Below are 23,669 nucleotides of genomic sequence, written 5' to 3'. Positions count from 1 at the left end.
CAGTTAGCGTCGAAAGTTGGATGTAGTTGTGTGACAAATGAACACAAACGGCAGAGCAACACACGTAGATAGATAACATACAATGCCATGCCCACAGGCATAAACGTATCTTGGATAGAAAAATGAGTATTTGTATGCAAAGTTTAAAAAAAAAAAAAAAACAATTTTTCATTAACCCCCCCCCCCCCCTTTAATACAAACGGCTTTGTGTATTTGCGTCCAGGTGTGCACCCCGTGTCCAAGTATCTGGGCACCGTGGACTACAGATACAACGCTTTGTTCCAGGACGCCGCCTGGAAGGACCTTTTTCTCAAACCCGAGGCGCCTGTAGTCGGTAAGCTGTATATTACATAAGTGCTGTATTATAAACTATATCAATAAAGTATTTGGATTGTGTCCCAGAAGATACATAGTAACACTTGCATATTGTATTTATATCAATTATAAGAGGCCACCTTGTAAAAGAGCCAGTAAGGCCATAATATTAAATAAAAAAAAAAGTTATGGTGTTATTTGAAAAAAAAAAAAACGTCTCCACATTCTGATATTAAAGTTGTAATTTTAGGGAATAAAATGTAAGAAATTATAAGTATTGACACTAATATTATATTATATTATAATAATAACAATAATGAATGAACAGTTTTTAACTGTAATGTCTTCATTATTATTATGAGAATAAAAGTCCTAATATAATGACAAAGTGAATGAATAGTAGTGAATATTATATGAAAAATGAGAACAAAATTCGAATTTAACTTGAAAGTATGTTGTAATACCATAAAAATAAAGCTGTCAACTGTGTGAGTAAATTTATGAAATTACTAACGTCATAGGAGTGTTAAAATAAAGTCTACAAATCATGAAAAAAAAAAAAAATTCTTTCAAGTTCAAAATTCCAAATTTCACAAGAGACATTTTTCACAAGAAAATGTACGAATGAAAAACTGAATAAAAGATATTTTACAAGGAAAATACATGATTAAAATTAAAAAAACATAGAAGTTTTATTATGAAAAAATGACTTAATAGGCTGTTGGAAAAAAAAATCCCTGTATATTATGCGAGATTTATTTATTTTTGCTATGAGAATAAATATTTTTTGAAAACAAAAATCACGTGAATAAATTTATGCAAGGTGGGAAACATATGTGAACCTTTGGATTTAATAAATAATCATTTATAATATAATAATTGAATAAATGCTCGACTGCCATTGATCATCAGTTTGGAGATGATCAAATGAAGGTTACTTTGCACTTGAAGTTCATCCATAAATGTTTGTGTATGTGTACCGTACTGTATATTTGTGTATATATATATTTATGTTTATGACGTGTGCAGTCCAGGAAGGTCCGGACGTGGCGTCCAGGGTGACGCAGTACATGCTGGGCGCAAACGGAGCGCACCAGCTTCCCATCGCCGAGGCCATGCTCACGTACAAACAAAAGAGGTACTTTTTTCCCCCGACAGATGTACAGTACACACAATATCACAAAAGTGAGCACACCCCTCACATTTTGGGAAACATTATATATTTACATGGGACAACGCTGAAAAAAAAAGACATTTTTGGGGAGTGTACGGCTTGAACAACAGTGGAAATTTACTGTCACCGTCATTAATCTTCACCCCCTGAGTGAAAATATTCAAATATTTTGTGTCGCCACTATGAATGTTTGGGGTGTACTTACTTTTGTCACATGTACTGGTGTCTTGAGATACAAGTGGCCTTGCTCAGATACCAGCTGTTGATTAGACAATTTTTTATTTTTTTTTGCACAGACATATATTTTTTATCCTCTGCAAAGAATGACTTGTATGATATATATTATATAGCCGCACCGAGAAGCCCGAGAGGAGCTTTTTTTTTTTTTTTTAATTTACAAGGACACACTCGTAACGTAATGATCATGTATAACCCTAAAGGAATTGACATTGCCTATTTTCGAGAAACTCATAATGTTGTGAGCATATTATTATTATTTTTTTGTGAAAAAAAGATTTTGTAAAATCTTGCGAAAAACGTTTGTAATTGCCTGTAGATGCCGGAGCACGGTGGCAAAAGCCTTTCATCTGTTCAACAAGACTACAGCTGGAAAAAAAAAAATAAAGTGCGTCGCCTCAGCACAGTTGCTAGGCAACCAAAATGCCACCAAAAGCAGCCTTTTTTTTTATATTGGGCATGGCACTTTGTTTTTTTTTTTTGAATGACAAAAAAAATAATAATTTGTCCATAATTGAGAGTCCCTGACTAATAAATTGAACGCAGACCTCCCCCAAGGCAAACTTTGTCACACTGACACCCGTCCCTAATACTTTGTCTATTTTTAATTAACAAATTTATGTCACCATGGCAACACGGTTTGACATGTGACGTCATTACAGCTTGTGTCGGTGTGCCTAATGAATCGTCCAGTGAGTGTCGATTCCCAAAGAACCCAAAAGAAAGTTAAAAATATAATACAAATATGTGTGTGTTTTCATTATTGTGCGTGTGCAAATAACATGTGTATGTGCTTTTGTGTTGTGTTCTTTTTTTTTCTTTTGTCTTTTTTTTTTTGAAGGAAAAAGAGCTTTCATTTTGATTTTGCCATCAGGTACTGTTCTTCTTTTTCAGTTGCTCTCTCGCGCCGCCTCGTAATTCATATTCCACGTCACCCCCCCCCCCCCCGCCGCCCCCATGTGTGTGTTTTTGTTTGTGTGTTACCGCCATTTTTCATACTTTTTAAGTTCTTGCTGCTTTATGGGCCGCACGATTTGACTGGAATGGCATTGCAATCTGATGAGGAATAAAATTAGGTGTTACAGGTATACAAGAGAATTATGTCATATTTTTTGGGGTGGGGCTTAAAGTTACAAGAAAAAAAGTGTCATCTTGGAAAAATGACGTCATAACTTGACATGAGGTTACTAATTAGAGAGAATGAAGTCAAACTGTTTGGATGAAAAAGTCATAACATTACAATACAAGAATAAATTAGGATTTGGGGCAGGGGGAAAAAGTTGTATTTTCACGAGTGTAATATATGTGTAATAGAAAGATTAAAAGTCCTATATTATAAGATTTAATGTTGTAATATTAAGGGAATAGGATTGTAGAAGAAAAAATAAAGCACCGTAATTTCCGGGCGATAAACTGCAACTTGTTTTCCCACACGCTTTCAACCCTGCGGCTTTTGCGGTGATGCGGCTAATTTGTGCATTTTCTTGCAAGTTAAGAGCGAGACTGGAGGAATATATGTGCCGAGGAAGTGACTTTTACCGGTATGTTTTTTTTTAACCGGCCCTGTAAGCACCGTGCTAGCGTTAGCACGTTGCTGCTGTGTTACTGCCGTGTCTCAGTGATTTTTACCGGTATGTTTTTTTTAAACCGTCCCTGTTAGCGCCACGCGAGCGTTAGTGCTGGGCTAGCATGTTGCTACTGTGTAGCTGCCGCGGCTGTTTTTCTTTTTTACCGATAATTATTATTTTTTTCTTTTTTTTTTACCAGCTCTGTTTGTGCTACCGCGTTGTTGCTACGTTAAACTAAGCTAAGTTATTAAAACATTGTGCACTCTTTCTGTGTACCGTCTTCCATTGTAAATATCTCGTGTTTATTTGTGGGCCTTTGCGGCTTATACACAGGTGCGGCTTATGTATATACAATATGGTATTTCCTGTACAAATGTACTGGGTGAGGCTTATAATCAGGTGCGCTCTTTTGGCCGGAAATTACGGTAGTCAAAGTATGAAAAAGGTGTAATATTAGGAATGTTGTAATTTGATATGAACGAGGCTATAATCTAATTTGCAAAATATGTGGGAAATCTCAAAAATACGATCTGATATGGGGAGAAAAAAGTGAAATAGGAAGTAAAAAAAGGATAGATGGAATGTTCCAAGAAATATATCTGGACTTTTGTTGAATAGTATTCGAATCTTACAGAATCATAATTTGAATAATTGCGCAAAAAAGATTTTGGGAAATTCATCATTGATCATTGTTTGCCGAGCCTCCTTCCTTCATCTCGCATGTGCGTCTTCAACCCGCAGAGCAAATCACTGCGCGTCTTGTTGCTAGGCGACCGCATCCGGCTTGTGAGCTTCATCTTTTTCTTGTTCTTCTTTGTCCCCCCGCCCCCTCCTCCCTACTCTGGTGTAGCCTGTCAGTTTCTTCCCTGGGGGGGCGATGGCAGGTGTCCTCAAGGCAAGAGCGACGACCCCGCTCGCCTCACCCTTTCCCCTTTTTAGGCTATTTTGCGCCTAGCGTGACGTCCGTAGATGTCGTAGAATGAGTAGCGTAGAGAGGTTCTTGCTTTTTATTTATTTACGCGTCGATTGGCGGCCAACGGGCATGTCCGAGTCGCTCACCGGGTCATAACATGACAAAAACAAAACAAAATCCCCCAAATTGTTGATTTATTTATCACACTTTCTTGATCACCGCCATTACGAATGAGAGTGGGCTAACTCTGTTTTTCGTGTGTGTTTTTGTTACTTTGCCTTTTTTTTCAACCTTTGCATGTTTTCAGCGATGATCTTCAAACGTGTGACGTATTTAGAAACAAATCTCTGAATTCACGCTACACGTCTTGACTCTTTAATTTTTCAAAGACAAAAATGGAGTGAGCCCACTCCTGTTCACAGCGGCTCATTTTACTTATTTACCGTAATTCCCAGCCTACAGAGCGCACCTGGTTATAAGCCTCAGAACACAGAAACCGTTTGACGGTAGCGCCCCGCTAGCGTTAGCGCAGGGCTAGCATTAGCGCAGCACTTGCGTTAAACTCTTTAAACTCTTTTTGTGTACCGTGGCTTATAACCAAGTGCGTTAATGCTAGCCCAATCCTAGCACGGGGCTAGTGTTAGCGCAAGGCTAGCATTAGCGCAGGACTAGCGTTAGCGCAGCGCTAGCGTTAAACTCTTTAAAGTCTTTTTGTGTACCGTGGCTCATAACCAAGTGAGTTAATGCTAGCCCAATGCTAGTGCGGCGCAAACGCGAGCGCCGCATCACCGCTTAAACTGCAGACTTGAAAGCGTGTGAAAAAAGTCACAGCTTGTAGGCCGGAAATTACGGTTGTCATCTCCTCACAGGTGAGTCCGGGATTGAACCCGGGACCTCATAACTGTGAGGCCAAAGCTTTTCCATCTGATTTTTTATTCATCATTTGATCAAATTTAGTCTAATGAATTTGGTGTCAGGGCTCACTGATGGTACACACGCCCGCCTTTGGTGCCGGCAGCGCGGGATCGATTCCCGCTCAGCGATGGTGTCGATATCTGCCTTGTGACTGGGATAGGCTCCGCGACCCTTGTGAGGATAAGCGTCTTGGATAATGACATGACAATACAAGAAGAGGAACAGAGCACCTTCGTGTTATTTTATTTTGTTTTAAGCACGTTTTGTTACATTTATATCATTTTATTGGAACTAGACGGGTACTTTAGTTTAGGTGGCACGGTGGAGCTGCTGGAAAACTTTGGCCTCGCAGTTCTGAGGTCCCGGGTTCAATCCCTTCAAAGGCGCCCGTGTGTCTAATGTTATGACCCGGATATGAAATTGAAGCTTACTAACCTTAGATTTATTATTATTTTATTTTTTTGTTCCCCTTCAGCTTGGCATTTAGTGGTTATAGCTCCAGTAGCAGAGTGCAATCGTTCAAACGTCACCCGCCGCCCTAACCCGCATTCTTATTTTGCCGCAGCCCCGACGAGGACTCGTGTCAGAAGTTCATCCCTTTCGTCGGCGTGAGTAACGTCGCCCTGTCACGATGCGTCGCCGATCGTTGGCATTGATCGCTCATCTCAGTGTCATCCTTTCCATCCTGCAGATGGTTAAAGTGGGAATCGTGGAGCAAACCTCAGCAACCGCGGGCAAGATGTCTATTTTATTTTATTTTATTTTATTTTATTTTATTACCGATACGTCATTGAAATTGTATTGAGGGACGATCGGGTTTTTGTTTCCGTCCCCCCGCAGGCGACTCGGACGACGCGGCGCCCCCCGGCTCTTCGCTTCTGCTCGCCGCGCCGCCTCAGGCGTCGCCGGCGCTCAAAGAGGCGTCGCCCACGCCCCCCTCCTCGCCGTCCGTCAACACGAGTTTCTGCGTGTACACGTGAGTGACGCGCCGCCGGCGTGCCGGAACCTGTTCGAACCCGGAACGCGTCAATTTTAGTTCTTTTCGCTATCCCAGCAACTTTCTTTTATTTTGATTTCATTTTACTGAAAGGAGACCATCTTATTTTAGGTTAAGAAGATTTTTAGTGTGCCTTCAAACTTTTTTACGTTATTTGATTAAATGTATTATTTTACTAAATGGACACTTACGCGATTTTTCATTTCCTCGTGATTATTTATTTTTATTGGCTTATTTTTTTTTTTCAATTTATTTTTTTATATAAGACATTTTATGTCATCCATTATTTGATTTGATGCTATTTCAAGAACTCGTACCTTGCAATTTTGTTTCATTCTCTTTAAAGGGTATTTTCTTTTTCTTTTATTTATTTTACATTATATATTATTATATTATATTGTTTTTCGTATTATTTTTATTTTATTTTTATCTTTTATTATTGACACACTTTGTCCACCACATGTTGCTCTATTTTATTTAAGGTGTACTTTATTTTCCCTTTTTAATTTTTTTTCTGCATTTTGACTAATTGTATCGAAAGAGTATTTTGATATTTTACTTTAAAGGCCCTTTCCATGTCCTTTTTATTTTTTTTATTCTATTTGTTTAACATTGTAAACTATTATATTGTTTCAAATATTTCTTTTTATTTTATTTTTATCTATTACTGACATGCTTTGTCCACCGCATGTTACTCTATTTTATTTGAAGTGTACATTATTTTCCTCTTTTAATTTTTTTTTTTGTATTTTGACTAATTGTTTATTTTGTTATTTTATTTTAAAGACACTTTCCTTGTCCCTTTTAATTTATTGTGGAGGTGCTTTATTTTCCCCATTATATTTAATTTTAAGGACACTTAATTTTCCCTGTTTTATTTCGTTTTAGTGGTACTTGTTTGGCCGTTTAATCTTTTATTATTATTATTATTATTATTAATATTGACATGGTAAAGGTACTCTATTTGATATATTCAATGTAGTTTTCCCTGCCCGGGTCGCCGTCGGGCCGGACCCCATCCCAGCCGACCTCGTCGCCGGGCAATCTTTCATTTCATTAAATATTCTTTAAAGGGCGCTTTATTCGGCCCGTGTTTTGGACACAACTCTCGTATTGTGTGTCATAATATTTGACCTACTAATATGACCCGCAAGCGATGACGTCACTTGCGTTCTTTTCGCAGTTCCGGGGGGCAGGCGGAGCTGATGGGGCTCCAGGTGGACTACTGGGCGGCCGACCGGAAGAAGGACCTGGAGAAACGGGACTCGTCCTCGTCGTCCGCCGCCAAGAATACGCTCAAGTGCAATTTCCGCTCGCTGCAGGTCAGCCGGCTGCCCGCCGGGGGCGCCGAGCCCGGTACCCTGCCCGCCATGTCCATGACGGTGGTGACCAAGGAGAAGAACAAGAAGGGTGAGACCGAACAAAAAAAATAAAAACAAAAAAACAAAATCTAAAAGATTGGTGCGATGTCGCAGTGATGTTCTTGCCAAAGAAGAGCAAAGACAAGGAGGTGGAGCCCAAGAGTCAAGTGATCGAGGGCATCAGTCGCCTCATCTGCACTGCCAAGCACCAGCACACCATGTTGACAGGTGACATTACGGGCGCGTTGTTCGGTCAAACACCAGTAGAAATTCGGAGGGTGTTGGAAAACACGAGGACAACTCTCGCATCATTTGGGACAGTGTGACTCAAATGACTTCACTTTAGGCATTATTTTTTTTTCCGTCCATCTGTTTGCTGAGCCGCTTATCCTCACAAGGGTCGCGGGGATGATTTTATTTTGTGGGTGCGAATTCATTTGTCCCACTAAATGAAATGGAATATTATTTAAAAATGTACCCCATTTATGACAGCTGCTTTACTTAGTTTTATTTTCATTTTAAGTCTACTTCACCAGCCCCTTTTTATTTTATTATATCGAAGAGTACGTGTTTTATTTTATCTTAGGGTGCTTTCTTCTTTTATCGTATTGAAAGGATATGGATTATGGAAACATTTTTTAAGGGTCGAGCACCATTTACATTTCTATATTGTCATATTATATATTTTGTATTCTACATTCAATAATTTATTCTATTAAAAGTCTACTAGTACAGCATTATTCAATTACAGTATTATTACTCAAGTACTGCTATTTTACACATTATATCATTTTAATACGTTTATAAAAGTAATGTCATCAAGATTATTTAATATACATTTTTTTTTATTCACCTAGCTGTGTTTCATTTTATGGCTTATTTAATTTAAATTTATTTTGATTTTAACTGAATTGAACTAAATTCTATTTTAAAGGGGTGGGACCGTGGATCAGCTGGTAAAGCGTTGGCCTCACAGTTCTGAGGACCCCGGTTCAATCCCAGCCCTCCCTTTATCTCGATGTGCTCTGCGATTGGCTGGCAATCAGTCCTGCCCGTTGATAGCTGGGATAGGCTCCAGCACCCCCCGCCACCCTTGTGAGGATATGCGGCAAAGAAAATGGATGGATTAGAAATATTTTTTAAGGGTCGAGCACCATTTGCTTTAGCATATTGTCATATTATTATATATTTTATATTCTACATTCAATCATTTATTATATTAAAAGGCTACTTGAGTAACATTACTTAATTACAGTATTATTACTCAATTACTACTATTTTACACATTTATTACACAATTTTAATGTTTAAAAAGTAATCAAGATTATTTAATGTACAGTTTTTTTTAATTAAGTCAGATGTGTTTGATTTTATGGGTTATTTAATTTACATTTATTTTGTTTTTAACTAAAGGGGCCCATATCGGCCCTGTTTTATTTTATTCTATTTTAAATATGAATTAATTTCAACATAATTTCTTGCGGTCCTGCGTCACTTTCGTTGGTAGTGTCGATCGACGGCGTAGAGTGGAACGACGTCAAGTTTTTCCAGCTGGCGGCGCAGTGGTCGTCGCACGTCAAACATTTCCCCATCGCCATCTTCGGCCACGCCAAAGGCCCCTCCTACTAAGAAGCTCCGCCCACCTCTCCCTCCCTCTCGTGCCAACCCGTTGAACCGACTTTATTTACGTCATCTGTGTCGTATTTTTATGTTACACCCCCTCCACCCCTCATCTGTTCCATTATTGTTCTTTTTAGACACTTAATTGTAAAGCTAAATGCTAATCTCGCGTCCAAAATGGACGCCGTTGTACTAAAAGCACACCGCGCACACAAAAAAGCAGGATTGGGAGGATATATATTTAAAAAAAAAGGGTTTGAAAAGGATACATTTTGAACGTATTTTTAAGCCGGGAAATGTTGGATGACAAGTGCAACAGCAGATATCACAAGAAGGGGACATATTACGAAAATGTGACTTTTTAACGGCTTGTGTAAAAATACCGTAGCGGGGAATCGGGATTGTGGAGTGACTGCCCGCCCACAAAATGTGAAAATTCAAACAAACAGCTAAATCTTAAGTTATCAGGCAATTTTTAAAAATAAGTCTGTGACAATGCCATTCAGTTTTTTTTTTTTTTTAATCTTCCACGCTGATGTCAAAATTGGGGTAATTTACATAAATTATTCCAAAGTTCCTGAGCAAAAAAAAAAAAAAAAAAGAATTAAAAAAAATTAAAATTAGTAACACAGCTGAAACACCGCTGCATATATTGAAAAGTATATTTTGCTCATTTGGTGAAAATCTGCATCCACCATTGATGATGTAATGCACAGGTGTCAAGCTCAAGGCCGGGGGGCCAGATCTGGCCCCCCACATGATTTTACGTGGCCCGTGAAGCCCAATCTAGAGTGTCAATTTCCATGATTCTCGTAAAAAAATTCAAATTGTCTTGTATCATAAAGTTGAAATATTACAAGCATCTTTGCATTACCAAACGTGAATAGTTGGAAAAAAAAACATTACCCTTGATTTCTGATTCCAAAACTAGATCATAAATTGATGATGTAATATATGATGAGATGATTAAAGATTTTTGTTGCACAGTCATAACGGCCCCTCTGAGGGAAAACGGAACAACAATGCGGCCCGCGAGAAAAATGAGTTTGACACCCCTGATTGTAATGAACGAACGACTCACCACGGCAAGAAATATACAGCAATAATCTCTAATTATTGATCAGTCGTGCCACCTGTGAACTGTTTAAAATTGCAGGAAAAATGCAAAATATACCTCCTTTAAAGCAAAACAGCCGGACACAACAAATCATAGCACAACGTGAGCCACCACATCAAAGTACAATATTTAAGGCGGGTATTTGGCGACTCGCAACAATGTGTGTACGTCACGTTATATCGATATCATCTCATAGATGTAAAATGTACCGCAGCAGCTACTTTGTAATGTTTGTCCATTGTGTGTGTCACATTTGAGAGGACCGTCGAGGCACACGAGGCGCAGATGACGTAGCAGTTCGTCCGCATAATTGTTCGCCAGATTCTCAATAAGTGCCTACATTTGCTTCAACGAGTTCCCGATCAAAACGTCCCAGCGCCGATTGTACTTCAAGGACAAAAAACATGCACTGCATGTGCACTCCTGTTGTTTAAAAACACTAAATATAGCCCCCCCTTTTTTTTTTTTTTTTTTTTTCAAACATGAGCTTTTATTCGATTTTTGTTGTCTTAAATGGAAACCACGGTCATACCCAGAACCTGTGTGTAATAAAACTACTACACACACTACAATGTGCTGTTGCGTCAAGTTATTGCTTTTCCTAAGAACGTGAAAATGTGTTAAATTGCTAAACAAGACAATAGAATGTGGAAGAAAATGGGGAAAATTAGTAACAATAATTAAATTACATATGCAGGGAAGTGTTGTGAACAACACTGCCAAATTTGATTGATGAAAAATATTTGAAGAATATATAAAATGAGTCTTAAAAAAAGAATTTAGTTAAAAAATATTTCAACAAAAAGACTACATCAAGAGTACTACAATGAGTGAAAAATAAGACAAAGAAAATAAAAAAAATTGAGAGAAAAAATAGCTAAAACGATTAAATAAAAATGTAGGTGAGTAATAATAAAACTACTACTACACATACTAAAACGTGCTGTTGCGTCAAGTTATTGCTTTTGCTGTGAGAACATTCTCGTGAAAATGTGTTAAATTGCCAAACAAGACAATAGAATGTGAAAAAAATAGTGAACAATAAAGGAAAGTTGGTAACAATAATTAAATTACCTATACAGGGAAGTGTTGTGAACAACACCGCCAAATTTGGTTGATGAAAAATATTTGCAGAATATATAAAATGAGTCTTAAACAAAAATCATTGAATTAAAAAGTTATTTAAACAAAAAGACTACATCAAGAGTACTACAGTGAGTGAAAAATAAGACAAAGAAAATAAAAAATAAATAAAAATTGAAGAATTGCAATTATTTGAGAAAAAAATTGCTAAAATGATTCAATAAAAACTTGGGTGAGTAATAATAATAATACTACTACAGACACTAAAACGTGCTGTTTTTGCTTTTCCTATGAGAACATTCACGTGAAAATGTGTTGAATTGCTAATTGAGACAATATAATGGGAAAAAAATAGGGAACATTAAAGGAAAATTAGTAACAACAATTAAATTACATATACAGGGAATTTTTGTGACGAATACCTCCAAATTTCATTGATTAAAATATTTATAGTATATAAAATGAGTCTTAAACAAAAATCATTGAATTAAAAAAGTATTTCAACAAAAAGTCTACAACAAGAGTACGACAATGAGTGAAAAATAAGACAAAGAAAATTGTAAAACAATTGCAATTATTTGAGAATAAAATAGCAAAAATTATTCAATAAAAACTTGGGTGAGTAATACTACTACTACTAATACACACACTAAAACATGCTGTTGCGTCAAATTATTGCTTTTCCTGTGAAGACCTTCACGTGAAAATGTGTTAAATTGCCAAACAAGACAATAGAATGTGAAACAAAATAGGGAAGATTAAAGGACAATTAGAAATTAAATTACATAGACAGGAAAGTGTTGTGAACAATACTTCCAAATTTGATTGATTAAAATATTTATAGTATATAAAATGAGTCTTAAACAAAAAACATTGAATTAAAAAAGTATTTCAACAAAAAGTCTACAACAAGAGTACGACAATGAGTGAAAAATAAGACAAAGAAAATTTTAAAACAATTGCAATTATTTCAGAATAAAATAGCAAAAATTATTCAATAAAAACTTGGGTGAGTAATACTACTACTACTAATACACACACTAAAACATGCTATTGCGTCAAATTATTGCTTTTCCTGTGAAGACCTTCACGTGAAAATGTGTTAAATTGCCAAACAAGACAATAGAATGTGAAACAAAATAGGGAAGATTAAAGGACAATTAGAAATTAAATTACATAGACAGGAAAGTGTTGTGAACAATACTTCCAAATTTGATTGATTAAAATATTTATAGTATATAAAATTAGTCTTAAACAAAAAACATTGAATTTAAAAAAATATTTCAACAGAAAGACTACATCAAAAGTATTACAATGAGTGAAATTTTAAAAAAAAGAAAATTTAAAAAATAAATTACAATAAAAAATAAAATTGAGAAAAAATAGCTGAAATGATTCAATAAAAACTTGGGTGAGTAATAATGATAATAATAGTAATTCAGTGATCCAATAAAACATATAAATCAACACATTTTGTTTATATGAACAATAATAAATCAATAATAAAATAGTCATAGTGAATACCTGTACTGTATACATACGATATATAAATGTAATGGTGGTCTGGTGTAGTAATTTTACATCACTAAGGTAGTTTTTGTAATGACCTCCTTGAAGTAAAACGACTCATAGAAAGAACAAAAGCATGAAATAATGTTCGTCAAATGATTAAAGGTATTGAATGATGATGACGACGGACTGGCAGGCGGGCAGGGAGAGCAAAGGAGGGAGGGAGGGAGCGAGCGAGCGAGCGAGAGGGACGGGGGAGTCCTCCGCTCCAGCGACCGGACTAGGAAGCATTCGCTCGCTCCGACTGGCATCCCAACAACAATGAGCACCGCGCCGGGCTAGGGGCGTCACTCGTCGGGTCGGCAGATGACCAGCGAGCACGGATTGCGGTAGTCGGCTCAGCACCACCGTCGCCATGAAGGAGCTGAAGGGCTGCGGTATGCGCTCGTCGGTAGGCTTTTTGTCCCGCCGCGGGCTGACGGGGCAGCCGCTGATGAAGGATGAGTTCCAGCGGCGCAGGCTGGCCGGCTGCACCAGCCTGTACAAGAAGGACATGCTCGGACACTTCGGCTGCGTCAACGCCATCGAGTTCTCCAACAACGGCGGCGAGTGGCTGGTGTCCGGTGGGTAACCCTTGCCCCGAGCTAATTCGGTTAGCATGCTAAGCTAACTAGCTAAGGAAAGAGACTACAGTACTGTACTGTTCTTCGTAGTTAGCTAGCTAACTAGCTAGGTAGCTAGTTGGGTTAGCACCCTCCCTTTTCTCAAATGTGACCATTTAGCTTCGTCAAACGTCAAAATATTGCTTGACAAGCCCTCGGGCGGTGGCCGCGTGTCATCCAGGCCGGGTGGAGCTCTTCAAGCCGCCCCGGAGTGTGTTCACGCAGCCGCCCACTGAGCCTGCTAAATAGTGTTTTGACGTGGCTAAAAATAGTCGTTATGGGCCTCCTAGCAGCGTGACAGCACTGCCGTGTTTGTCAATTTTGTTGCATTGTTTACAAAGGCGGCGAAAGTAGTCAGTGGTTGAACTCCATACTTTACTAACAGATGTGGCAAAAGTTTACACACCCTGTACTTTACAGAAAGTACAGATATTTGTGATATAGGAAAAGATCTAGTTGAATTCTAAGTGCTGATTCAACTTCTTAGGAACAACTAAAACATTGCAAACTGAAGTAAGCCCACGTTATTTACTGAGGTAGCAACAGTACTCATGCTTAGAGATGTGTTTAAAAAAAAAAAACAAAGTTATTTGTGGGTGAACAAAAGTAGTCACATCAATCTTGGAGTCTACAGCATCAAACTATTTCCTTAAACGTGGCCACAAACGGAACATTTCTGGCTTCTCCGAATCTGTCGCCTCATCAAGTTGTCGCTTGGTGTCCGCAGGCGGAGACGACCGCCGGGTCCTCCTGTGGCACATGGAAGAAGCGCTCCACGCTCGCTCCAAACCGCTCAAGCTGAAAGGAGAGCATCTGTCCAACATCTTCTGCCTCGCCTTTGACAGCAGCAACAAGAAGGTTTTCTCTGGAGGTAAATAACGGCAGCGGCGTGGTATGGTGAGGTGGATTTGGCATTGACTTTTCTGTTTTTGTGCTGCGGAACAGGAAACGACGAGCAGGTGATTCTTCACGACGTGGAGAGGTACTTTAAATTTTAGCCTCTTCGGTGATTAGAATACAAAACAATTGATTGTTGTTGTTGTTGTTCTAGACGGGAGACGCTCAATGTGTTCCTGCACATCGACGCCGTGTACAGCCTCTCGGTCAGCCCCGTGAACGACAACGTCTTCGCCAGCTCGTCCGACGACGGCCGCGTCCTCATCTGGGACACCCGAGAGCCTCCACATGGAGGTATCGCCTGTTCTGTCTGCCGAAGCCCGTTTAGCCAGTCAGGCACATTGCATGTCCTTTAAAGGATAATTTGTTATTAATGAAAAAACGGCAGCCGATATTCACCACAAAACATGATTTTGACATATATGGCTTTTTGTCACTCCCACCATGAAAATCCTCTCGAGGGATTTGTTTTCGAGAAGAACCAGGAAGTGACGTACGGGGCGGTAGCGCACTCAAGCGGACTCGTTTGTTTCTATTAGTTTTACCTGCAGGAAAGTAGCTCGTTGTTCCTTTGTGTTAGCCAAAATTCCGGCTCGTTGCATTGCTGGATATTGCTCCAACACTCGGGAGGATGGATTTGTCCTTCATAAGTTTCCAAGAGAGTCGTGAAAAATTGATTGCACGGGTGCAAAGGACAAAAGCTTTGTGGGTTCCAAATGAGGGGTATGTGTGTATACAGCTACTAAAAAAGTAAAATAGCTGGGGGTGTACGTAATCCTCTCAAAATGTAACGCGCGTATGTAAGTCAAGGGTGCTAAATGTGTGGATGTACCCGTCAGCCCCGCACACTGCTTCGGACAGGTCGCCGCCGAAGCCGTGCCTCGTCCGCTGTCTGGGAGTCTGTTGTTAGTTAGGAGTGTTCCGCGTATCATTTAAATATTGTTCGAAACGATAGGTTAATATTGACCCGGTCACTTCACTCGAATGTGAGATTTTCTCTTCTTTGAAAAGAGCTTCCATGTCCCATAGTAGGTGGGCGGACGAGCCGTTGCCGAAGCTGTGCCTCGCGGAAGAGCACTGGCTCATACATACTTTCTCGGAGTCTGTTGTTAGTTAGAAGTGTTCCGCATATCATCTAAATATGGCTCAAAACGACAGGGTATTATTGCCCTGGTCACTTCACTCGATTGTGAGATGTTCTCTTCTTTGAAAAGAGCTTCCGTGTCAGAAGGGGTGTGTCCCATAGCGTTACATGTATTTTTCATTTCAATGTCGATTTTAGAATGTTTATAGGGAAGACACTTGGGCTTTAAAGTCATTTCTTGCCCGTCTCCAGAACCCTTCTGCCTGGCCAACTACCCGTCGGCCTTCCACAGTGTGATGTTCAACCCGGTGGAGCCCCGACTGCTGGCCACCGCCAACTCCAAGGAAGGGGTCGGCCTCTGGGACATTCGCAAGCCGCGCAGGTCAGCATGCCTTGCCTGAATATTTAAATCAGCCGCACCTCCTGGAAAGTTAGAAAAAGTCAGCAGAGTGTTTAAATTGTAATTATTTTGGTGTATATTGAATTTATGGTAACGTGTATTTATATACAACCATTGAACATTTATCTTAGACGATACTGCTATAATTTCCGGCCGACAAGCCGCAACTTTTTTCACACGCTTTCAACCCTGGGGTTTATTCAGTGATGTGTGCATTTTTTCTAACGACCGGAAGGGGGCACTCGAGCGGAAAAGGTAAGAATGAGACCGGTGGAATACATGTGTCAAGGAAGGGACTTTTACCGGCCCTGTTAGCGCTGTGCTAGCGTGTTGCTGCTGTGTTACTGGCGTGTCTCAGCGGTATTTACTGGTAAGTTTTATTTTAACCAGTCCTGTTAGCGCAAGCATTAGCGCAAATGCCATCCTAGCTTTAGTGCGGCGCTAGGGTTAGCATTAAACTCTTTCTGTGCACCGTCTTTCTTTGTAAATATCTCGTGTTTCAATGTGGGCACTTTCGGCTTTTACACTGCTGCGGCGTATTTATGTACCAAATAGTATTTCCTTTACAAATGTACTCGGTAAGGCTTGTAACCAGGTGCGCTCGGTAGGCCAGGAATTACTGTGTACGTCCTCTTGAAATAGCGCCCACCTAATGTTTGTTGTTCTCAGCACGCTGCTGCGCTACGGCGGCAGCATGTCGCTGCAGAGCGCCATGAGCGTGCGCTTCAACAGCACGGGCACGCAGCTGCTGGCGCTGCGCCGCCGCCTGCCGCCCGTCCTCTACGAGCTGCACTCGCGCCTGCCCAGTTACCAGTTCGACAACCAAGGCTACTTCAACTCCTGCACCATGAAGAGTTGCTGCTTCGCCGGCGACCGTGATCAGGTGGGTGGGCGCGCTTGAGTTTGAATGAAATGCACTGTTTGTTTGTTTTTTTTTTTTTTTTAAATCGATCAATATTTAAAATACCTTATATCAATCAATTATCATTCGTAGAAAGTTGTTTTTATAAAAAAAAAATATTTTAGTATTCTAAAAATAAAAGCCTCCCCCATAATTAACATCGGAATTTGCACCTGCATTTTTGCTGTTGTCATTAAAAAAGGGCACTGAGAACACATCCATCCATTTTCTTAGCTGCTTATCCTCACAAGTGTTGCGGGCAGTGCTGGTGCCTATCCCAGCTGTCAACGGACAGGAAGCGGGGCACACCCTGAATTGGTCGCCAGCCAATCGCAAGGCTCATAGAGACAAACAGCCGCACTCACAATCACACCTCGGGGCAATTTAGAGTGTCCAATTATTGTTGCATGTTTTTGGAATGTGGGAGGAAACCACGCAGGCACGGGGAGAACATGCAAACTCTACACAGGCAGGTCCGGTATTGAACCCGGGACCTTAGAACTGTGAGGCCACTGCTTTCCAGCTGAATCCACCGTGCTGCCCACTTCCAATATCTTTTTCCAAAATAGTTTTTTATTTAGTTGTGATGTCACCAGCAGCCTGTTTTGGTTGTTCCCAAATATTTTTTTAATTTTTTTATTTTCCCAGGTTTGTTCAGTCTCATGTTGTTTTTTTTCTGCAATATTTACAGGAGGCCGTTCAAGTTTATTCAGTCTCAGTTTTTATTTTTTTTTTTTTTATGCACTATGTAGAGGAGCTCATTCAGGCAGTAAATTAGTTGGGCCTGCATTAATTGTGCCATCTGCTGGTTGGTTCCGAACGTGTCATCCATTTGGCTTCGTCACTTAATCATGTGTTGTTTGGATCCGGAACATTTTTTTTCAAACCTTTATTCCTGAATAATAACTACAGCAGTCTGTTTTGGTAAGTTTTTGGGCCTGAATTAATTGCGCTATCTGCTGGTTGCATCTAGTTTGATTCCCCTACCATCATTTATTTAAATTTTTCTCGATATATTCTGCATCCCGTTTAGTCAGCTGGTTTGTTGGGCCTGAATTAAGTGCTGTTGCCGGAGTGAACCCGTACAATGGTGCCATTGGAATTCATAAAACCGAAAATGCTCTTACTAAAATTGCTTGAATCGGGCCCATTTTTACTTTTCCCGTTACGTTGATAGACTATTTTGTCATTTGCTGTTGATGCAGACGTTTTATTTTTTTCTTTGCCTGCCACCCCCGGCGCCACCCCAAACGACCCGACGAATCGTGTCCTGCCGGAAATCGGGCTAAGGCTCATTGGCGTTCCCTGCTGGTTCAGGGAGGGGGGGGGGGGGGACAAAACACCCACACAGACAGTTAACATCAGGAAAAAAATAGTAACAGGATAATACATCTTCATATTTTGCAGCATTCCATGTTTGACACGCAGAGAATCCGACCCAGAAGTCAATTGGAAGTGTTTCGACAGAATGCGACATGTTGACTGTGTTTTGACCCAAAGATAAATACGCCGTGAAGAAGAAATTGATTTTTCCTGTTACTTTTCAAACCCGACGTCGCCCACGTGTTGACTGACGGCCTTCACATAAACCTCCGCCACATTTGAATCGTATGCAGCAATAATAGAGTAAGGGAAGCCTACAAAAGACAAAAAATATCAATTTTCCCCACTCCGGCCTTCAAATAAAATGTTGATCCACTCTAGTGGTGTTGAATTTTGTCCAAAATTCATTTCAATAACTGACTCACTTCCGTTATCTGTGTCCTCAGTACATCCTGTCCGGCTCGGACGACTTCAACCTCTACATGTGGAAAATCCCCACGGACCCCGAAACGGGTGAGGGATTCGTGAATGCGTCTGTGCGCCCGGATTAAGAAAAAAAAAAAAAAAACGAGATCTTTTAGAGTTGCTTTTGTCGTGCAGGAGGCCGCGTAGTGAACGGAGCCTTCATGGTTCTCAAGGGCCACCGGTCCATCGTCAACCAGGTCCGCTTCAACCCGCACACCTACATGATCTGCTCGTCCGGTGTGGAAAAAGTCATCAAGGTGGGTAAAGGTGGTTGTTAACTATAAAAGGAAAAAAAAAAAATCATAGTATGTAAAGGTTTTTTTTTTTTTTTTGGGTAGGTTTTTTTTCAGTTTTTGCAATTTTTTTCTATTCCTTTTTTGGGGTACATAATGGGGATGGGGATGCTTATCAAACTTGGAATGTAAATCCACGCACACACACAGTGCCTTGAAATCTGAATATTAGTTGCTATGTGACCATGCTCTTATATAAAAAATACTCATATCTCAAATGATATTTCTCCATTGAAATGAATAGGAATGCCATCATTTCCGCTTCAGCCTCTTAATGAAACACAAACACAAAAAAAAAATTATTAGAAAAATAGAACTCTACAGAAAAGTCATCAAGGTGGGTAAAGGTGGATGTTAACCATAAAAGGGCAAAAAAAAAAGGAAAACATTAAAAATCATACAATATGTGAAGATTTTTTTTTAATGTGTTTTTTCAGTTTTGGCATTTTTTCCATTCCTTTTTTGGGGTATATAATGGGGGTGAGGGAATGCTTATCAAACTTGGAATGTAAATCCGCACATACACAGTGCCTTAAAATATGAATATTAGTTGCTTTGTGACCATGTTCTTAAATCAAAATACGTACTCGTATCTCAAATGATATTTGTCCATTGAAATGAATAGGAATGCCATTATTTCTGCGTGACAACGTGACAAGAAAAAGATTTTTAATTTGAAAAATAGCACTCTACAGTATTATTCTTTGTAGAAACAGATATAAAAAGAATTTAAAATAATTAAACACTTTGTACATCATGATAATTGAATTGGCATTGTGCTCCTCCCGGTGTGTCACCTTTTCTTAACCACCAGGGGGCACCAAACAACATGCACATGAATATGAACAAAGTGTCCTAACTGCTCAATAAGCTGCAGAAATGATTTTTGTTTAGAGGATAAATACTTGTATGTGAGTATTACCATATATTTTTTCTGTGTTTCTGGACCATCTGTGTTGAAATATCTATGTTGTTACCATTGAGCTAGCAAATTCTTCTACAATAAAGTTATTATAACTAGAAAAATAGCACTCTACAGTATTGTTCTTTGTAGAAACAGATTTCATTAAGTAGAATTTAAAAGAATTAAACACTTTGTACATCGGTATAATTCAATTGGCATTGTGCTCCTCCCGCTGTGTCACCTTTATTTAACCACCAGGGGGCACTATACAACTTGCAAATAACTTATTTTGCAGAGGATAAATATTAATATGTGAGTGTTACTATAGTTTATTTCTGTGTTTCTGGACCATCTGTGTTGAAATATATATGTTGTTACCGTTAAGCTAGCAATTATTATGTTAATTATTTGTATGGTTTGGTTAAATACACGATGTGTAACTGTCTTTATTTTACGGTTGGTTTGACAGTAAACAAAAATAAATAAATACATAAAGAAATCATTCAAACAGAAAACAATTATTTTGTGGAAAACTCCTTTGTTCAAATTAAGTGACGTTTTTATTTTTATACAAATCTGTAATATTGGACAGATGGAGTAGTTATTTTATTTTTTTTTACAAGATAATCACCAGGCAAAATTTTGAAAACGGGTTGCTCTCTTTAACAAACTTAATTGACAATAGTTTGACTCCATATTTTTATGAATGTAATTCAATTTATTTAGGCGTTTTAAGATGCATATCACGTCCTTTTGAAAGCCACTAAAAGAAATGTAATGCGTTTTTTACTGCGCTGTGTTCAAATGATTTTTTGTTGTTGTTGTTGTGCGCGTGCGTCAGGTGTGGAGTCCTTACCAGCAGCCCGACAGTCTGGGCGATCTGGACGGGTGCGCGGAGGACAAGTGCCGCAGCCTGTACACGCACGAGGAGTACATCAGCCTGGTGCTGAACAGCGGCAGCGGCCTGTCGCACGACTACGTCAGCCAATCCATCCAGGAGGACCCGCGGATGATGGCCTTCTTCGATTCGCTGGTGCGACGCGAGATCGAGGGCTGGAGCTCGGACTCGGATTCGGACCTGAGCGAGGACGCCATCATGCAGCTGCACGCCCGCGGCCGCCGCGCGACCCGCGCCACCACGGCAGGGGCGGCGGCGGCGGCGGCTGCGGCTACCGAAAGCGCGGCGGGAGCCGGAGTTGGAGGAGACGACTCTGGTAATTCCAGTTCCGGAGGGGACGGCGAGGGGCGCTCCACGAGGCTGAGCAGCCGCCCGCCGTCGGGCTTCCTGGCGAACGACGACTCCGACTCCAGCGAGTTCTGGCTGGACCCGATGCCGCGCCCCCGCTCGCCGAGCCCGCGCGACTACACCACCATGTCCATCCCCTCGTCCACCTCCCCGTCGTTTCCCGCCAGCGCCTCCAGTTCCTCGGCCAGCGCCTCCAGCTCCAGCAGCGACGACGAGGAGCGACGCAGCGCCGTCCGTCAGCGCAACGTGACGAGGCGGCGACGCATGCGAGCGGCGTCGCGCGCCGGCGAGCGGCCCGACGCCGACTCCGCCGGGCAGGCCCTGTTCTCCGCCGCGGACCCGTGCAGCTACCCGTCCATCTCCGTCCACGACTTGACGTCCTCGGACGGAGAGGAGTCCGAACGCGACGGCGGGAAACAACGTCTCAGCCTGTCGGATTTGGTGTGCGGCAGCCCGGTGATGCCGCTCGACTGTCAGGCGGACGGGAGCCAGCCGGCGACGGGAGACCGCCGGAGGACCGAGACCGCCTCGGACGACGGGGAGGCGGCGGGCGTGAACGGGCGCCGCCGAGAAGCCGCCGCCGGACTGCCGGAGGACGGGGACGGCGTCGCGGACACAAGGACGGGAGAGAGGCTAAAAGTCCCCACGCAGAAGCGGACTCACGTGGGATCAGAAGAGGGTGAGTGCGGCTCCTCGGAGAAGAAGCTCAAAACATAGTTGCTGCTTTTTCAGTTCGGTTTTGTTTTCATTAGTTTGGAGGTCGTGTGAACCGGGAGGGGGCAGGAAGTGAAGTTGCGGAATTATTCGCTCATTCCTTAATACCTAATTTAATTTTTTTTTTTGGAGAAGAAGAAGAAGAAGAATAGGAATTTTATGCTCAGGCCGAAGCGATAAAAGTATGATTAACACACATTTGTGCCATCTTGGTGCTAAGGAAATATGTTGACAGTTGAGGAGTTTGCTTTCGACGAAAGAACTGCTTTCGCACCACCTTGTTACATCTTTTAAGTAATAATCAATGTTTTTTTAAAAAATAATCTAACTTTTGTGCAATTAACTATGAATGCCATAAAATGGTGCCAAAAGAGTTTTTTGGGTCAAAAAATGAACCTCCTCAACTGATTTTGGCGCTGAGATGCCACCAGAAGGCAGCAATTAACCACATATTTTGCTAAATCTAATCATTTTTACCGCCACAACATAGTGACAAAAGACCACTTTTGTGAAAACGAAGTTCCTCAACTCACTTAAGCGCTGATATGCCATCAGAAGAAGGCAATTACTTTCATTTTGGGTCTTTTTTGAGTTATTGAAGCACCCCCTCGCCGAGAGTTTTACTCGACTACAGTTGTCTATAAATGCCACAAGATTTCTGATTAAATGAAGCTCCTCAACTCACTTCTGCGCTTAGATACCACCAGATGGCGCCGAAGTCCAGTACAAATTCCTCTGATCGGGTAGTAGGGAATGAGTGAATGATTCCAGACACGCGCATTTCGTTATCAGTACTATTTTTATCGCTTTGGTGGTCATGTGACCCCACCCCCCCATCCTCCAAAAGACAGGAAGTGAAGTCGTTGATGTGGACACGGCACGCAAAGTGACTCGCCATTTTCTTTCAAGTGTTTGACGTCGCGCGTACGCGTTCTGTTCGGATGTTTGTTTTCCTTTCTTTGGATTTCTTTGCGCCGGGGGGAGATGACGAGCGGCGTCGCGTTTCGATCGTTACAAAGCAGACATGTTTTCTGTCAATAAAGTTTTGTCTTGTTCTCCAGCGCTAAACTCTTCCTTCAGCGCCGCCACGATTGGATCGTAGGAAAATGTTCGTTTCACGGCGTTCTTTTTCCCTCCTGACCTCCTTCCTTCTTTTTTCATTTTTTTTGCATCCTTACATCATTCTTCATTCCCTCACTCCAACTTTTTTTTTCCTGCCTTCCATACTTTCTTCCTTCCTTTTTTTTCCTGCATCTTCCTGGCAATTTTTCCTTCCTGATGGCTTTTTCTTTCCTTCCCCTCAGATTAGATTTTTAGTCATGCATTCCTACATTCTTCTTTTGCTCACTGCTACTTTTTTTCCATGCCTTTCTTTCCTCAAACTTTCACACATCCTTCCTTTCTTTTATTAGTCCTACTTTAATGGCTACCAGTTTTTTCCCTCCCTGACCTCCATCCTACCTTTATTACTTCACTTTATTCCTTCCTTCCTTTGACATCTTGACTCTCGGGAGACTTTGGGCTTGCGCGCTGGAGTTGAAGACATCATCTGGTGTGGCTGGTCAGGAGTGTCCTCTCCAGTGTGCAAGTACTTGGGGAGAACAGAACCAGTTCTCCCCCAACCCCCCCGCCAGAAAGATCCATTGAAAAGGCAGACCCGGTACACGTGGTTCCCGCGCCGTGGCAGGAGTTGCCGGAACAGGCTGAGTACAGCGTCGAACTGGCTCCAGGTTTTGTCATGCTTCCTTCCTTCTTGCCTTTATTCCCTCTTTCACGTCTGTTTTTCGTCTTTTCATCCCTCTGTCGCTTATACCTACTTTTCTCTCTTCATTCTTTACCTTCTTTCTTCCACCTCAGACCTTCTTTTCTTTATTCCTTTTGGGCATATTTTCCTTCCTGACCTTGCTTTCTTCAATGCCCCCCTCCCATAAGATCCACTATTCCTGTACCCTTTTCATTTTTTTATCTATC

General features: G+C 41.0%; 2 protein-coding genes across 3 annotated transcripts in view; both read left to right on the top strand.

Moving 5' to 3' along the window:
* Positions 1-10,667, top strand: part of pacs2 (phosphofurin acidic cluster sorting protein 2) — a 36,762-nt gene extending 26,095 nt beyond the window's left edge. The window contains exons 17-25 of one of the 2 annotated variants that reach the window (XM_061844433.1): positions 224-334; positions 1,345-1,453; positions 2,568-2,600; positions 5,688-5,730; positions 5,814-5,856; positions 5,963-6,098; positions 7,303-7,529; positions 7,595-7,708; positions 8,988-10,667. In XM_061844433.1, coding sequence (XP_061700417.1) covers positions 224-334; positions 1,345-1,453; positions 2,568-2,600; positions 5,688-5,730; positions 5,814-5,856; positions 5,963-6,098; positions 7,303-7,529; positions 7,595-7,708; positions 8,988-9,109 — 938 coding nt within the window. In that variant the 3' untranslated portion in view covers positions 9,110-10,667. The remainder of the gene's footprint in view (positions 1-223; positions 335-1,344; positions 1,454-2,567; positions 2,601-5,687; positions 5,731-5,813; positions 5,857-5,962; positions 6,099-7,302; positions 7,530-7,594; positions 7,709-8,987) is intronic. The other variant, XM_061844434.1, reaches the window with a different exon arrangement.
* A 2,033-nt stretch (positions 10,668-12,700) lies between these two features.
* Positions 12,701-22,758, top strand: dcaf5 (ddb1 and cul4 associated factor 5). Its single transcript, XM_061844136.1, has 9 exons — positions 12,701-13,432; positions 14,199-14,342; positions 14,417-14,453; positions 14,523-14,662; positions 15,705-15,834; positions 16,522-16,735; positions 18,523-18,589; positions 18,677-18,798; positions 20,580-22,758. The coding sequence occupies exons 1-9, from the start codon at positions 13,225-13,227 to the stop codon at positions 21,699-21,701; spliced, it is 2,184 nt and encodes a 727-aa protein (XP_061700120.1). The 5' UTR covers positions 12,701-13,224; the 3' UTR covers positions 21,702-22,758.
* The last annotated feature ends 911 nt before the right edge of the window (positions 22,759-23,669 follow it).

The sequence above is a fragment of the Syngnathoides biaculeatus genome, chromosome 15, assembly GCF_019802595.1.
Source record: "Syngnathoides biaculeatus isolate LvHL_M chromosome 15, ASM1980259v1, whole genome shotgun sequence".
Taxonomy (NCBI): domain Eukaryota; kingdom Metazoa; phylum Chordata; class Actinopteri; order Syngnathiformes; family Syngnathidae; genus Syngnathoides; species Syngnathoides biaculeatus.
The sequence above is the reverse complement of the archived record's forward strand: the minus strand, read 5'-3'. Positions and strand labels throughout refer to the sequence as shown.

Excerpts from the sequence above, each read along its gene's own strand:
- dcaf5 (XM_061844136.1), top strand. The coding sequence starts at position 13,225 with ATGAAGGAGCTGAAGGGCTGCGGTATGCGCTCGTCGGTAGGCTTTTTG. Across the intron at positions 13,433-14,198 it reads CGGCGAGTGGCTGGTGTCCG|GCGGAGACGACCGCCGGGTC; the intron begins GTGGGTAACCCT and ends TGGTGTCCGCAG. Across the intron at positions 14,454-14,522 it reads ATTCTTCACGACGTGGAGAG|ACGGGAGACGCTCAATGTGT; the intron begins GTACTTTAAATT and ends TTGTTGTTCTAG.